Genomic DNA, 14,428 nt, shown 5'->3' with positions numbered 1-14,428 from the left:
TATGTGAGGGAGATTGCCCGCTCTGGGAGATGGCCGTCCAATAATCCGTCCTCCATGGGGGAGGCACTAGGGGGCTGGGTCCCAGGGGGAATATTTGTCTGAAGGGAATGCCTGACCCGCAGGTAGCGGAAATATTCTGTTTGTGCGAGTGCATATGTTTGTTGGAGTGAGGCAAACGACACCACCCCCTGCATTGCCCAGAGGTCTTTAACGTGGGAAATGCCAATGAGGTCCCAGTTGCGGAATCCTTTGGTGCGGCCTAAATTGTCTAACTTCTCAGAGACCCATAGCGGGGAAGCCTGTGTAAGTACATTAGCCCACCCCAGTTTTCGCGGAACTATGTGCCATATTTGGACCGAGTGTTTGGTAGGGCCCGTGAGCTGGTACCGGCCCGGTTTTGAATAAAGCGCCGCCTCAAAGTTACCGCCCGGAAGGAGCCATCGATCCATTCTGTATCCCGGGTCGGTCCCATCGCAGTAGGTGCCCTGATTTATGGCAGAGAGGTGGACGGCCCAATAATACTTACGGATGTCAGGGAGCGTTATGCCTCCATCGAACCACCTCAGTGTCAGTTTCTGTAGGGATATTCTGGGTGTCCCGGCCCATAGGAGCTCTCTTTGCACGGCCTCAACTGACGCGAAATACGACTATGGTACCAAATCAGGATAATTTTGTAGGACACATAGACATCGTGGCAGCGCCATAATTTTAAAAAGGGCCGCCCTGCCCAGCAGGGACAACAGGAGCTTCTGACAGGTGGTGGAGTCACACCTGAGCCGCTGTAGCGGCGGCAGGAGGTTTCTTTCGTACATGAGGGTTTTATCTTTAGAGATAAAGATACCTAAGCAGTCGCGGCTGGTGACATTTGAAAGTGGTGGGGCGATTGTGTGAACGTGCGTACTGTGATGGCTGGAGAGGCTAAATGGTGGACAGCGAAACTGGCAGTGTGTGCTGGCTTTGTTGTATAGAGACAACAAAATAAAAGTATAAGGGGTTTATATGAGGACATAACGGGGCTCTATTAATCCAACAACATGGTGTGAGCGCGTGTGTGTCCATCTCTCTCTCTCTCCTGTACTGCAATTGAGAGATATGCTATTGTCCTCCAAAACATTCCCGCTTCGTTGGGGAAAAAAGGCTGTTGGCCCATTTTCTTTCAACCCGTGGCTTTTGACACCATTATATAAAGACCATCACGAAGTATGTTTCTATTCACAAATAATTGGATTCCTTGTGTTACAACAGTCATGTCAAGTAAAGATTTTCCTTCCCACGGCGTATTTCATGAGTGAATGAAATGTAGTACAAGCTGCTTCCGGAAAAAAAATCTAAAGCAGCAATTTAGACAGTTTTACCCTCCCATGGGAAAAACATTAAATGTATGTGAACGTTATATGTTCCCCTCACACACCACTCTGTTCTCAGTCAGCCTGCATCCAGGGAAATCATTTTTCATCCATAATGTAATCAAACAGACTAACAGGGTCATCTGTGACAACCTGCTGCTCACTCAGGGTGTCCACATTGATAGCCCCGAGCCGAGAACTTCATCAGTCTCCGGCAGCCAGGCTCTTTGCTTGGCCCCACATAGAACAGTCAAAACCTGGCTTGTACATCAGCGGTCTCGGACACTAAGCACCGATATCCGCCCCATGGACATCACCCGTCATTCAGACCTAGTGCTTCGAGTATTATAAAACGCACAATTGAAATATACTTGTAAGGAAACAGGCAGGGTTTATTCACTTTCGGCCAAGAACAAAAGTGTGGAGAGGGTCTTGTGTAGGTCAGCAGCAGGAGACAGACAGGTTTAGTCGCGGACGGCATGACGGGCAGGGGGGAAATGGGGTCTTCGGGGGTGGGTATTCGGGGGGAGGCGGGAGGGTTTAATTAAAGAGAAATATAAAACTTACCTTCCCACGCCACCACAGTTCTAGATGGGTCAATCCTGCTGAAGTACGTGGTAACTCAGCCAATCCTGGCGCAGCATTAACAGTGCCACTGCGCCAGGATTAGCTAACAGCTTGGCTAATACTGCCCATAATGAGACCCGGGGGACCCGGGTCCCTGCCTGTCTGAGTGCTAGGGGAGGAGGAGGTGGGAAGGGGCTACTGCGTGTGTGCGCATGCGTGGGCAAGTCATAAAAATGACTAGTCCAAAATGCCCACACACTGCTGCTGCCCTGCCTGCTGCGCTATTTCTTCTGCTGTCACTGTCACTCATTACCGCAGGCCCACCCCCACATCCTTCCGCGATGACGTCCGGTGATTCTGTCGGGCTTGTCCCAATACAGCGTTCTCTGAGAGCTACAGTACAGACTGTGTGTGTGAGTGCGCTCAATAATTTAGTTTATTTTTGAATTGTTAATCGCACGAATGCGTGACGTAATGGTCGTCCATGGCTAGTGGGGCAACGCCCCCAATGGACGCACCGCCACTGTACCTAAGTGCTTAAAATCATCGCCGGCCACCTGAATCCGGCAATCTCGCAGGAGTAGAAGGGGGTCACCATGAAGAACATACAGTAGGGATTTACTCCAGTTGATACTGTATCCCAAGTTCTTCCCGAAATTGGTGAAGATGTCCAGGGCCTGCATGAGAGATCTGCGAGGTCTTGAGAGATAGAGGAGGATGTCATCAGCATAGAGCGATATCCCATCCTTCGACCCGTCTGCCCAGCGGAGCGCTTTCAGTGAAATTCTCCTGTCGAATCCAGGCAGAGAGCAGCTCGAGCGAGAGAGGGCGAATAGCAGATGCGACAGAGGGCATTCCTGACGCGTCCCTCTCTCTAACACAAAAGCCTCAGAGGTTTTGTTGTTCACTGTAACCTGAGCCAAAGGTTCCGTATATAAGAGACGCACCCATCCAATAAAATTAGGGCCGAAGCCCAGTTTCCGAAGTACTGCCATCATGTAGGGCCACTCAAGTGTGTCGAACGCCATTGAGGCGTCCAGGGACGCCACAACCGCATCTTCCTGGATTGTATGGCATCTCCCCATTACTCCATTTAGGCGGCGGAGGTTAAGTGCAGTATTTCGGTGCGGCATAAAGCCCGATTGGTCCGGGTGGACAGGGGACTGCAAAACTGGTTTGAGCCTATTGGCGAGGACTTTGGCGAGTATCTTAGGCTCAGCATTGAGTAGAGATATGGGCCTGTAGGAGGCACAGGAGTTATGCGGTTTCCCTTCCTTTGGTATGGCCACAATTGTGGCTATGCACTGATCGCGCGGCAACACACCCACTTCCTTACTTTCTTCAAACATACGCTTGAGGTATGGGCAGAGGCTGTCGGGTTTGAGCTTGTAGAGCTCAATCGGCAGGCCATTAGGCCGAGGGCCTTACCCGAACTAAGATCTCTAATTGCCAGCCCCAATTCCTCTATTGTGAAAGGCATCTCCAAAGTGTGTCTCTCAACCTCTGACAAGGTCGGCATCCGAATTTCAGCCAACAGATCCACAGAGTCCTCTTTTGGGCGGACGGACCCTCTTCTATAGACTTTTTGATTGTGTTTTGCGAATTCTTGAACTATCTCACGGAGTTCCGTGATAACAGCTCCTGAGTCTGCCTGAAGCTCTGCGACTACTCTCTGCGCATGCTGTTTCTTATCTAACCAGGCTATGAGCGTACCCGCCTTATCTCCCTGGTCGTATAGTTTGCCCTCTCTGCCCCTCGCTAAGGTCTTGGCAGCGTCCGTGGCCAGGGCCCTGTACTCCGCCACTTTCAGCTGCATCCGGTGGTGCGTCCCTGAGTCTTCGCCAGACTGAGCCACCCGTTCCAGACTTATAAGATCAGTTTCGACAGTCACCATCTGTGCCTCCCTTTCTTTAGGCCGGCCCGCTATCGCAGCCAGGGCCTCCCCCCTAAGGACAGTCTTGAACACCTACCACAACACTATCGAGGATTCCACCGAGCCGTCGTTACTCTCGAAATACCGGTCAATGGCAAGGGTTAGTGTCTTCCTCATTTCTTCGCTGCGCAGGTACCAGGTGTTAATCGGCACGATACTTCCTTCCCTCCGATCACCCAATGTGAGGTGGGCCAGTAGCGGAGAGTGGTCCGAAATGCCCCTCACAAGGTGTGTAATGTCTCGGAGTGTGATGCCGTGCTGCATTGGTGCCAGAATGTAATCTAAGCGTGAGAACGAGCGGTGTGGGCCGGAGTAGAATGTATATTGTTTGAACTTCGGGTGTTGGAGATGCCAGAGATCGGCCAGGCCATAGGACTCGATAAAGTGTGCTAACCACACGCACCCCAATGGTATGTCCCTGGGTGGGTGTTTGTCCAGCTCCCCTGATACCACTGCATTAAAGTCTCCCCCAACCACGAGTTGACCCTCAGGGAGGCAAAGAAGGAGCTTGCCCAGGTCTTGAAACGACTGAGTCTGGAGGCCCGGCGGGATGTATGCCGAGACCAGACTCAGCCTGTGCCCTTCCACCTCCCCGCCAGAGCCGCGAAGCGTCCCTGAGGGTCAGTGTCCGTGTGGTCAATGACAAAAGGAAAGTTGTGACGAAGAAGGATACCCACCCCCCTAGACCCAGAGGTGAAGCCTGAATGGACGGCCAAGGAGTACCACATCTGTTCAATGTGTGGCATGTATTACCCAGGAGATGAGTCTCCTGCAGCAATACTACACCCGGGAGATGTCGTTTAACAAATTGTAACACAATGGTTTGCTTAACCTCTTCGCCGCTAATGACAAGGGTAACTCGTCATGAACTTTCCATTCATTTCAATGGAAAGTTAATGTAAAATGATGTCAGTGCCTTAGCAGTAAAGGGGTTAAGCTTGTAGCCTAGCCCGTTGACGTTCCAGCTCAGTATTTTAAGGCTTTTGTCCCACTTCCTAGCCATAACCGGTCCTTACTGAAGAAGCAGCCCTGTGAGTACTGGTAAAAGATCTAACTATAGAATTACATTTCTGGTGTGACCAACCCAAACTCCCCCCCTGCCCCCGCCCATCCCCCACCCTTATCCAACCACAACCCCAACATCCGCCCTCCCCACCCCCCACCCTGCTGCCCTGCTCCGAGGGCTCCAAACTACCCACATCCCCAATTAGCAGAGTGCCTTTCGCCCAAAACACAACCTGGAAGAGGAAGGAGCAAAAACTCAAACTACCCTGTCTTCCCTTCCCAGTGGACCTTCTGCCAGGAGCGTGCACTGGCCCCAGCCCCCGCCCGAACCCCCCCCCCCACAAATAAACGTTATAAACCAGGAAATCCTACTCCTCAACACAATTGAAATGGACCAGTGTTGGCCTGCAGCCCATGCCTTCTAACATTGACACAAGTACTCAGTGGGACCCTCCGGGTCAGAGAGTCACTAGTTCGGAGGAGGGGGGTGGGAGGGGAAACCACTACAGTTCCTACTACACGGAGCCACCTCCCTGTCATTGCCGGGGGGCACTATTTGTCTTCCCCCTCCCGATCACCCAGGGGTAAAACCCGCAAGGTGGACCTCAGCCGCCCTTACCGGCTGCGTCTTCCGTGAGAGAGTACATTATAAACTGATCCAATACGGCAGTTCTCTCATTCTCAGTAATCAGCTGCTTCACGCTGGGTCCCCCACCTGTGGCTCACAGACCTGGACCTCCAGGAACGCTGGATCCGAACGTCCATGTCCGACCTCCCAGCCGCTGACTCCGGGGACGCCGCCCGGGTGTCTCGCCGGTTCTCATCGCCGGCCCTGTCGCGAGGTCTCGTCGCCTCACGGTCAATCCAGTCCTGCACGTCCGATAGCGAAGTGAAGAATAGGGACTTGCCCCCAGCTAAAACCTTGAGCTTGGCCGGAAAAAACATCATGTATTTGAGGCCTCTCTTCCTCAGCGCCGCTTTAACACTCACAAAGGATCGCCTCTCTCACTGGACCTGATGCGTGAAGTCCGGGAAAAACCGGACTGTGGCGTTCTCGTACTGTAAGTCCCCGGACTGCCTGGCTGTCTGTAGTATGGCATCTCTGTCCCTATAGTTTAGGACTTTTGCAATGATCGTTCTTGGTGGTGCCCCTGGCTTAGGCTTTGGGATGGGCGCCCGATGTGCCCGCTCGATCGTAAAGATGTTGGAGAGGCGTTTGGGTCTGAGGTGATTGAGGTGATTGAGGTTCCATGTTGGGCCCCTCCAGACCTTCCGGCACACTTACCACGTAGATGTTGCTCCTTCGGGCCCTTCCTTCCTGGTCCTCCAGCTGCAGGGCCATTTGACGATGTTGGTGCACCAGCCCGTTCAATCGCTGTTCAAGTGCTTTGGTCGACGTCTGCAGCTCCGTGACTCCAGCCTCATTAGCTTTGGCCTTCTCCGATGTTTTGTTAAGGTCCGCACGGAGGAGGTTGACCTCGATGGACACCTTGTCTGTTTTAGTCTCTAGGGTGGTGCCAAGCGACTGGATGGCCGCCATGATAGATGCCAACAACGGCTCCTTCGAGCCCGATGGGTCTACGGCCGGCCCCTCCGCCTGCGGTGCACCCTTCTGCACCGTGTAATTGTCAAGTTTATTGGTTTGGGAGGCCGCACCCTGCTTAGGCCTCATGACGGCGGTTTCTTGCTTCGGAGAACACAGCGCCGTGATGCACACAATCCCGTCCGGGGGCACTGCTCCGTTTCTTCAGGGATATCTGGGGCCCCAGCCAAAGCCACGTTCTCCCACCTCTCAGTCAAACTGATCCCTCACGGGGGTGCGCCAATCCCTGTTCGTCGGCTGGTCGGGCCCTCGGTCTGGCAGCGTTCCCCCAAGACACTCACCGGGATGGGAAGATGGTCACCGCGCTAAATCGCAGTCTTCAGGGGGCGCCGTGGCGAAGGCGCTGCTTTCTCAGCAGTCCTAATTCTAGGCCCTGTGCATTCCCAGGCCAACAGCGGTAATCCCTTGAGTGCTATCTGCAGGTTATGGGAGGCAGCCACGTGGTTGGCCAATAGTACAACAGGAGCAACTCAGGCAAGAGTCCAGGCCGACAAGGCCCCGCAGGCACCAGAGCTCGGACGCAGTTGGGCCCACCTTTAATTTGGCCCTCCAGGTGGTTTGAGATGATGCCCCTTAACGCATCCCGCGCCGTCACAGTCTGCCGCTGCTCGGGGCTGGGTCGCGTGCGGGCAGCGATGACTCCCTACGTGCTGCGGAGGCCGCAGTTACGCCCCCCTGGAGGCTCAGCTCTTAACTACGCCGGACCCCGGCACTGGCCTTCGAAGAGAAAGGAAGGGCTGCGCCGGCCCACCAGTACCGCAGCTCTCCCGTTGCGCTGTCCTTTGCTGCCAATCACCCACAGTGAGGCCGAGCCGGGCTGTTTCACTCCCTACTTGGCCTCAAAGCTGGGGCCTTTCCTTGTGCGGGAGGCCGCCCGCGCCGCAGCCACACTCCGGGCCGGCGCCCGGTCACCAAGGGCAGGGGGCGCCGCTCCGCCACGCAGGCAAGCAGCGAGACCGGAGCCAGACTGCCACAGACCCCGCTCGCGGGGCGCCACAGTGCCGCTGATGTGAGGCTGGATTTCCCGGATTTAGGCCGGATTTGTTGGGGGAAGAAGGCTCGGTAGCGCGGAACCCTCGGGTCAGGCGGCCATCGCAGCTGGCCCCTAGCCACGCCCCCCCTTCAGTCCGTGGATGGGCGATTTTAATGTACACCTTTGCCCTTTTGCACTAACCTCAATCTGTGTAACAGACGAGGATGGAGGGGGTGGTGTGCATTTCTGTCACAATCATTATGGGAACGTAATAAATAAGCTCATTATTATAAAAGACCTGGAGATAATGAACCCTATGTCGGAATCTACTGCCCAACGCTGGAAACCTTCCGCTCCACTACAAACAGCTCCCCGATTGACTTTATAATAGCCTCAGCCACACTTAGAGGAGTATTCAGTAATAGGACAGTTGAATTCTTGGGCTTTAGCGATAATGCGGCAGTAGCTTGTCATATGCAGCGGGTAGGCATCCATGGTCCTAACATCTCACATATAAAACCCAATAGTGCAAGGAAGAATGGGATAACACTTAAGTGGGAGAGCATTGATAAGGCAGTCCTTATCCCCCGGGTAGTGTCTAGTAGACTTAAAGAAATAGTACATGTCTAGATCTAATCCCGGACCCCCAGACCATTATTGAGGCCTTTGAAGCTATTTGGTTAGAAGTGAAAAAGAATCTCTCAAAGAGCGGTGGGTTACAAAAAACAAGGGCCAGAAATGGTTCGACCAGAATTGTACTAAAGCACTTTCTTAATTACATCAAATGCTTAAGTGTGTGCCAAAAGACCCAGCCCTGGTTAAACAGGCTCACCTAAGGTATTCTACGACCAGGAAGAATAGCCTAAAGTTACTGAAGGAAGGAGCACGGAAAAAACAGCTCAAAGCATCTATAACAAATCATGTGTGGGATTTTTGGCAACGATCAATGCCCCATTTTTAAAACCAAATTCAGATCCCAACCTTGACAACCATGTGGATGAAGATTCATGGGTGGAGCATTTTAGTAAAATCTTTAATGGAAAGAGAGAGGGTACCCGGATGTTAGGCGAAGAGCCTGTCTCCCCATCTAACTTTGCTCTCACCTTTAATAACCTGGAGATAAGCGTAGCTCTGGCACAATGCACTAGTAACAAGGCGCCTGGTCTATGGCACCCCAATAGACTTTTTTACAGATTGCCCTGACCTTTGGGGACCCGTGCTCACTAATATATTCAATGCCGTAGCCAAAGAGGGCCTGCCTACTTCTTGGCATAAAGCAATTTTAATACCCAGTTATAAAAAAGTAGACAAATTAGATCCCATAAACTATAGGCCATTCTCCCTCCTTGATAGCACAGCAAAACATATGGGCAGAGTGCTATTAAACAGAATGGAGGTTTGGGCACTGACAAACCCCGCCCAATATGGCTTAAAAAAGGGTAGAGGCACCCAAGTTTAATGTCTAAACCTGAGTCTACTCATAGCAAAGTAAACCCACGCTAAGCAAGGTAATTTGGAGGATCATGAAACAAATGGGGGTGGATCATGAAATAATTACTTTTATAAGACAATTGTATTCAAAGGCCGAAGCGTGTGTAAGGTATGGGCAGCAGGGCGAGTGCACATGATGGTTTTCAATTTCTAGAGGAGTTCGCCATGGGTGCGCTCTCGCCCCTTTTTTTTGTTTTCTTTATATACAAATGGTGTAGAGTCTCAATTGCTTGAATCAGCTATAGATGTCCCTAGAGTAAACAAGATGCGTATCCCAATTTTAATGTATGCAGATGATGCAGTTATAACTGCACGTGCGGGAAAGGCACTCCAGAAATTGCTAGACACCTATGTAAAATTCATGCAAACTCTGGACTTACAAACAAATGAATCTAAGTCATTTATTTTAATTGCAGGCCAAAAGGTGAAGAACCCCCTTCCTTTTTTATCTCTGATCGCAAAGTGGCATAGACAGAGTTGTTCTCTTATATAGGGGTAGCTTTTAACTATAGATCATCCTAGATTAGCATGGTGGCGAATCGAGGGATCATGCTCGAAAAGAGCATAGATGTCATCCATTTGTTCTCTGCACTAGACATCTAGATATCATAAAAATGGTTTACAGGGCCGATTTCTAGTGCAGTAGTTGCCTATGGTGCTGGAGCATGCGGCTACACCAACGTAAAGTTGATATAATCAATAGAGTATTCTTTATGGAAATCAATGATGAGCCTCCCCATCAGTTGTTCCAATTTTTATTTACATAATGAGCTGAATATCCCCTACATCACTGATCAAATAAATGTAGCACCTATCCTCCTTTGGCATTCAATATGGCAAAGAAACACTGCGATTCTTACTCAGCAAATTATCATGGATTGTTTATCTCTAGAACAACCACAGAACATCCAGTGGTTAGCGTATGTTGAAAATACTCTCCATACTTAGATGTAGGGAGTTTATATGAATTACCAGAAAATTGTGTATCTATTTCGAAAAAAGTTCTAATAGCCCAATAGTGATGAGAGTATGACGGGTCAGAATACTAAATCTACGGTCAGAGAGTATCTTGAGGGCCAAATGCAGGGTGAGGGGGTACCATCTTATCTGGAATTAGACTTATTTTGTTAAGGTTTTGCCCTAATTATATTACGTGTATGTTGGGCACTTACGTCACTTTGACACTACTTCTCATCTAATTTTTGATCGCATGTCTGTACGGCTATAAGTCTAATAAGGTCCCAAAGCGAGACTTATTGGTTATGCCAATGCTTGTTATGTTTGTCACTGAAAACCAGAAAATTGCACATTTGATGGATGAATTAATTGTTTTAACTGTTTTTTATAGCTCTTATCTGTGATGTATATTTGAACTTTTATGATTAATTTTGTATTAATCAAATAAAGTATGATGATGATGTAAAAAAGCTAAAACATACTGTTTTAAACTAACAAAACCATAGAAATTCACAGTTATAGTTATCTCAAGTAACTATAACTCGTGCCCTAAAGTAACTATAACTTGCAGGTGCATACAGCTGACTATGTGATGTTACAATATAAAGGGTGTCATTTTAAATAAGGCAGACTCCAGGACTTTGTCAAAGGGTCAGACCACCAAAGTATAAAAAGTGGGCTTTTTGGCTTTATGAAGGGATCAGCATAGTTTGTCCCTGTTTTTTTAAAAAAAATTCTTCCTCCTTCTTTCGCCCTTTTCTACCTTTTTCTCTCTTGCTCTTAGTCAAAGCCTGATGATGAAAAATAAAACCCAGTGCCTATAAATAGCGTTTGTGGGCCCAACCAGCAAACTCTGACTTCAATTAAGCATTGTCCTGGAATGCCCTAAGACTTTAGGAAGGTTCATTCTTTACCCAAATTTTTTCCCTATAGTTCCCCAATTTTATGACCAGTGTCTTACGAGAACTATCCAGTACCCAGAAAGGGTACTGTTACGGCGCAATATAAGCGCACTTAATCAGTCAATTATGCTATTACACAACGTGGTTATTGTGTTTAAAGACACTTAAAAACTTGGAAAAGGTTCGTGTCAGTTTAAAGTGAAGCTAACTTTGAACAAAAACGTCTCTGAATGAAAGATCTCTGTGAGTCATAAACCTATAAATAAACGTCCATTAACGATGAACATCAATGTGTTGGACTGAAACTAACTGGAGGAAAAAGTGTTTATCTTGGAATGAAAAACGCACTGGGGTGAATCAAGGTAAAAAGAACTGTTCTTTAAAAAGTTGAAGTTTCTTGAAATAAAAATCCAACAACGGGTCAGAATGCAGAATCATTTGTGCATCATTTAGATTTGATATCTGCAAATTATTAATACACTTATTGAAAAATAACTTATCAGCCATCGTGATGGTAATATTTATGAGCTGAATTCCATGAAATAATAAATGTATAGCACTGGACACAGACCAGGCCCACCCAGAGAGAGAGAGAGAGAGAGAGAGAGAGTGAATGTGTGTGTGTGTGTGTTTTTAAGTGCCAAAAACGTTGTTAGTAGTCATATAATTCGTCATATAAGTCGCTAAAAAAATACTAATGACACATTATATGCAGAATTGGTAGATTGTACTCCGAGTAAAAGCCAGACACACATGTTCCACAAGTTTGAGGGTAAGAATGCGGTGTCGGCCTTTTCAGTGATGTTGTAGTATCTATAAAAGTCACCATTTCAAGGTGTCAGCTTCAGTCACAACGACCAACTAGCCAGTCACAGGGAGATGACAGCAATCTGCATTCAAGAGGATCAATGTGCCCTTTGTGCAAGCATGGTCCATGTGCCAATGATGCGCTTGTAATGTAGGTGTAAATGTTAAGCATCCTTTCTCCCCACACCCTAAGCTTCACTTGTGTTATAGCTCTGTAGATTTCCCCCTAGTATCACTAGGAGACCACTCTGAGGTGAGGTGGAATTATGTGGTCGGTTAGTCGGCAATTATTTTCGATACAATAAATGTGATACAACAGGAAGGGTGATGGAGCTGTTTTATTCACTCCTCTAATTTGTTATGTAGATACCTATCTGTCTAACTCTTTCTTGGAATGGAAGAACACATATTATGCTCTTTGGTGGTCCACAGTATAAAGAGACACAATCACTGCATGAGGGAGTGATGTCTAGAAGGGAGCCTGACCCCTTATCCAGTCTGACCCATTCTACAGCCTGCACTGCATCAAAGATAAGCTGACAGCAGTGGCCTTTGTCTCCCAACTTTCATAAGTAGGTGGTTAAATTGTCCCATTTTAAAGTCTTTTCTGGAGCCCTGGCTCACCCATTGGTTTGTCTGTCCATCTTCTTGCCTCCTTGAGCCAGTCTATGCCACAATGCGGAACCTGTCCAAGAAGCAGCGCCTCCTAGAATGTGTCCGTGACTGCCATTCCAGCACCCTGGAGATTCTACAGATGGACGTCGCGGATCAGCAGTCAGTGTTGGCGGTAGTGGCGAAAATCAAGGAGCAACGAGTAGATGTGCTAGGTAAGAGCATCGTTTTACCTTTGATTGTATTGTAGTTATATTTACATAGCACTTACTAGCTCTGATGAGGCATTGAAGCCTTTTGTGGGGAGTAACATAAGACAAGGATATAATTAATCCAATGGTTATTGGTTATTGTTGGTCATTGGTGGTCATTGAGCTATCAAGGAAAGAATTCCACACATCTATTGCAGTCTTTTGTGGCTGAATAAATTAATAGTAGTTAGGAGCGGTAATTTGTGGGAGGTATGTGAGTTCATGCGGATGGGTGGTGGGGTGATGTGAAATTGGGATGTCAGTTGATGGGGTAAGTATTTACAGCAAATAATAATCACAATCCTTGTGAGGGTGAACTCCTAAAGTCTCTAAATTGTGCTGACCTCAAACCCCGGGTAGCTACGGCACACAGCAGACAGGCTTAGCATAGAGGCAATGAATAAAGTACTATAACAGTATAAAAGTCAAAATGTAAAACAATAAAAATTCCAAAAGTATTAGAAACATTTAACGAACAAAATTACTATAATCCAATAAGAGGAAAAGGAGATATACATTTTTAAAATGTTAAGTTGAAGTAGCGCCAAGAAGCCCAAAGTGCCAGTGGCAGTTAATGGTCACAGTAGAACTGGACCTAGGTGTAATTTGACTCTGACCGCGATGGAGCAGGTCAGACACACTAACCACTTAGTCCTGGCGAAAATATATTACCTTCTGACTTTTGTCCTTTAAGTCCCAATGCATCACAGGACTATGCTTCTAAACCCCCCCAGGACCTTAGGTGAGATGCTTAGAGACTCACAGGGTGACAGGCAGAGCCCAACAGGAGGGTCCAGTCCAGGTCCTCTTGCCACTGGTCAGCTGGATAGCTGCAGAAAAAGTCCCCTTGTAAGTTGTTTTGTCCCTACAACTTTAACAGGAGGTCAACCGTATGGCCCTTGGAGCACACTACTTTGACCTGGGGATACCTGAGAGATTAGTTACAGTCTTCTAGGATCTTCTCAGGGCTCAGACAGCAGGTTCAGTACTCTTCCACAGGCTGAGGACTGTTCTGAAGGTACCACATTTATTCCTGGCACAAGCTTGTGAATGGTAATTAACCCTGGGGACTCTATAACCAATGAGGCAAGGTTCCTGAGGCTAAACCTAACCCCTTTAGGCATCTTCAAGATGGCTGTAGTCTCCAGCCACACTAAACCTGGGATCTGAGGGCTAGGGTGTCTCCTTTAGGGAGTGTACTATGGTAATCCTACTATCCTCCCACATCGAACACCAAAATCCTGTTTTAGGCATTCCTTGAACCACCACCAAAGTCTTGCAAAATCAAAACTGAATTTCAGAAACCAGAGAGAGGATACACGCAAAGTGCTTTGGCATTCTGTTTCTCTACTTTGAAGTGCACCTCAAATGTTATAATCAAAATCTCAGCAGACTTGTCAAGCAGGAAGTTAAATTAAATCAGCCACACCCCGATGATCACTCTAAAACAGTTCAGGAGCAGCAATCCTTCCTACTGGGGTTAGTGCCTGGCTGACTAGAACAACATAATGGGAGGCAGACGCAGGTGTGAGCTGCATCTGCCTGTGACAGAGGATGCACCTTTGAAGTGCACCAAGGGTCTAGGTGCAGCCCCAAGGACATCCTGTCAAGGGGAAGACAACACAACTCCACACCCAAGGCCATTGTCCCTGACCTGGGAGCAGTTCACAACTCACCACAGGGGAGCCATCAAGCTGCCAGGTGACAGTTAAATACTAACCTAAAGTCTTCCAGAGACTTTAGACAGGCAAAAGGTAACTTTTCTAAAGAACCTTTTCTGTCACAGTGAGACAAAACTCAACTTTACTTTTAAATTAGACTTTGTTCAACTGTTAAACGGAGCCTTCAATTATTTCTGTAGCTGTTCCCTATCCAACAATATCATTATAAGGTGTTATTTAATCCCATATTTCTTATGTAAGCAGATAACCTTGCTACAGTGAAAATAGCTTTTATGCATTTTCGCTGTAAGGACTTGTGG

The 14,428-nt window shown here is 48.1% G+C and overlaps 1 protein-coding gene across 2 annotated transcripts in view; it reads left to right on the top strand.

The window, feature by feature from the left end:
- HSD17B1 (hydroxysteroid 17-beta dehydrogenase 1) overlaps positions 1–14,428 on the top strand; it is a 107,082-nt gene that overhangs the window by 57,559 nt on the left and 35,095 nt on the right. For both annotated transcript variants that reach the window (XM_086920487.1, XM_086920488.1), the window contains exon 2: positions 12,250–12,411. In XM_086920487.1, coding sequence (XP_086776613.1) covers positions 12,250–12,411 — 162 coding nt within the window. The remainder of the gene's footprint in view (positions 1–12,249; positions 12,412–14,428) is intronic.

Source organism: Lissotriton vulgaris, chromosome 5 (genome assembly GCF_964263255.1).
Source record: "Lissotriton vulgaris chromosome 5, aLisVul1.2, whole genome shotgun sequence".
Lineage (NCBI taxonomy): Eukaryota > Metazoa > Chordata > Amphibia > Caudata > Salamandridae > Lissotriton > Lissotriton vulgaris.
The sequence above is the reverse complement of the archived record's forward strand: the minus strand, read 5'-3'. Positions and strand labels throughout refer to the sequence as shown.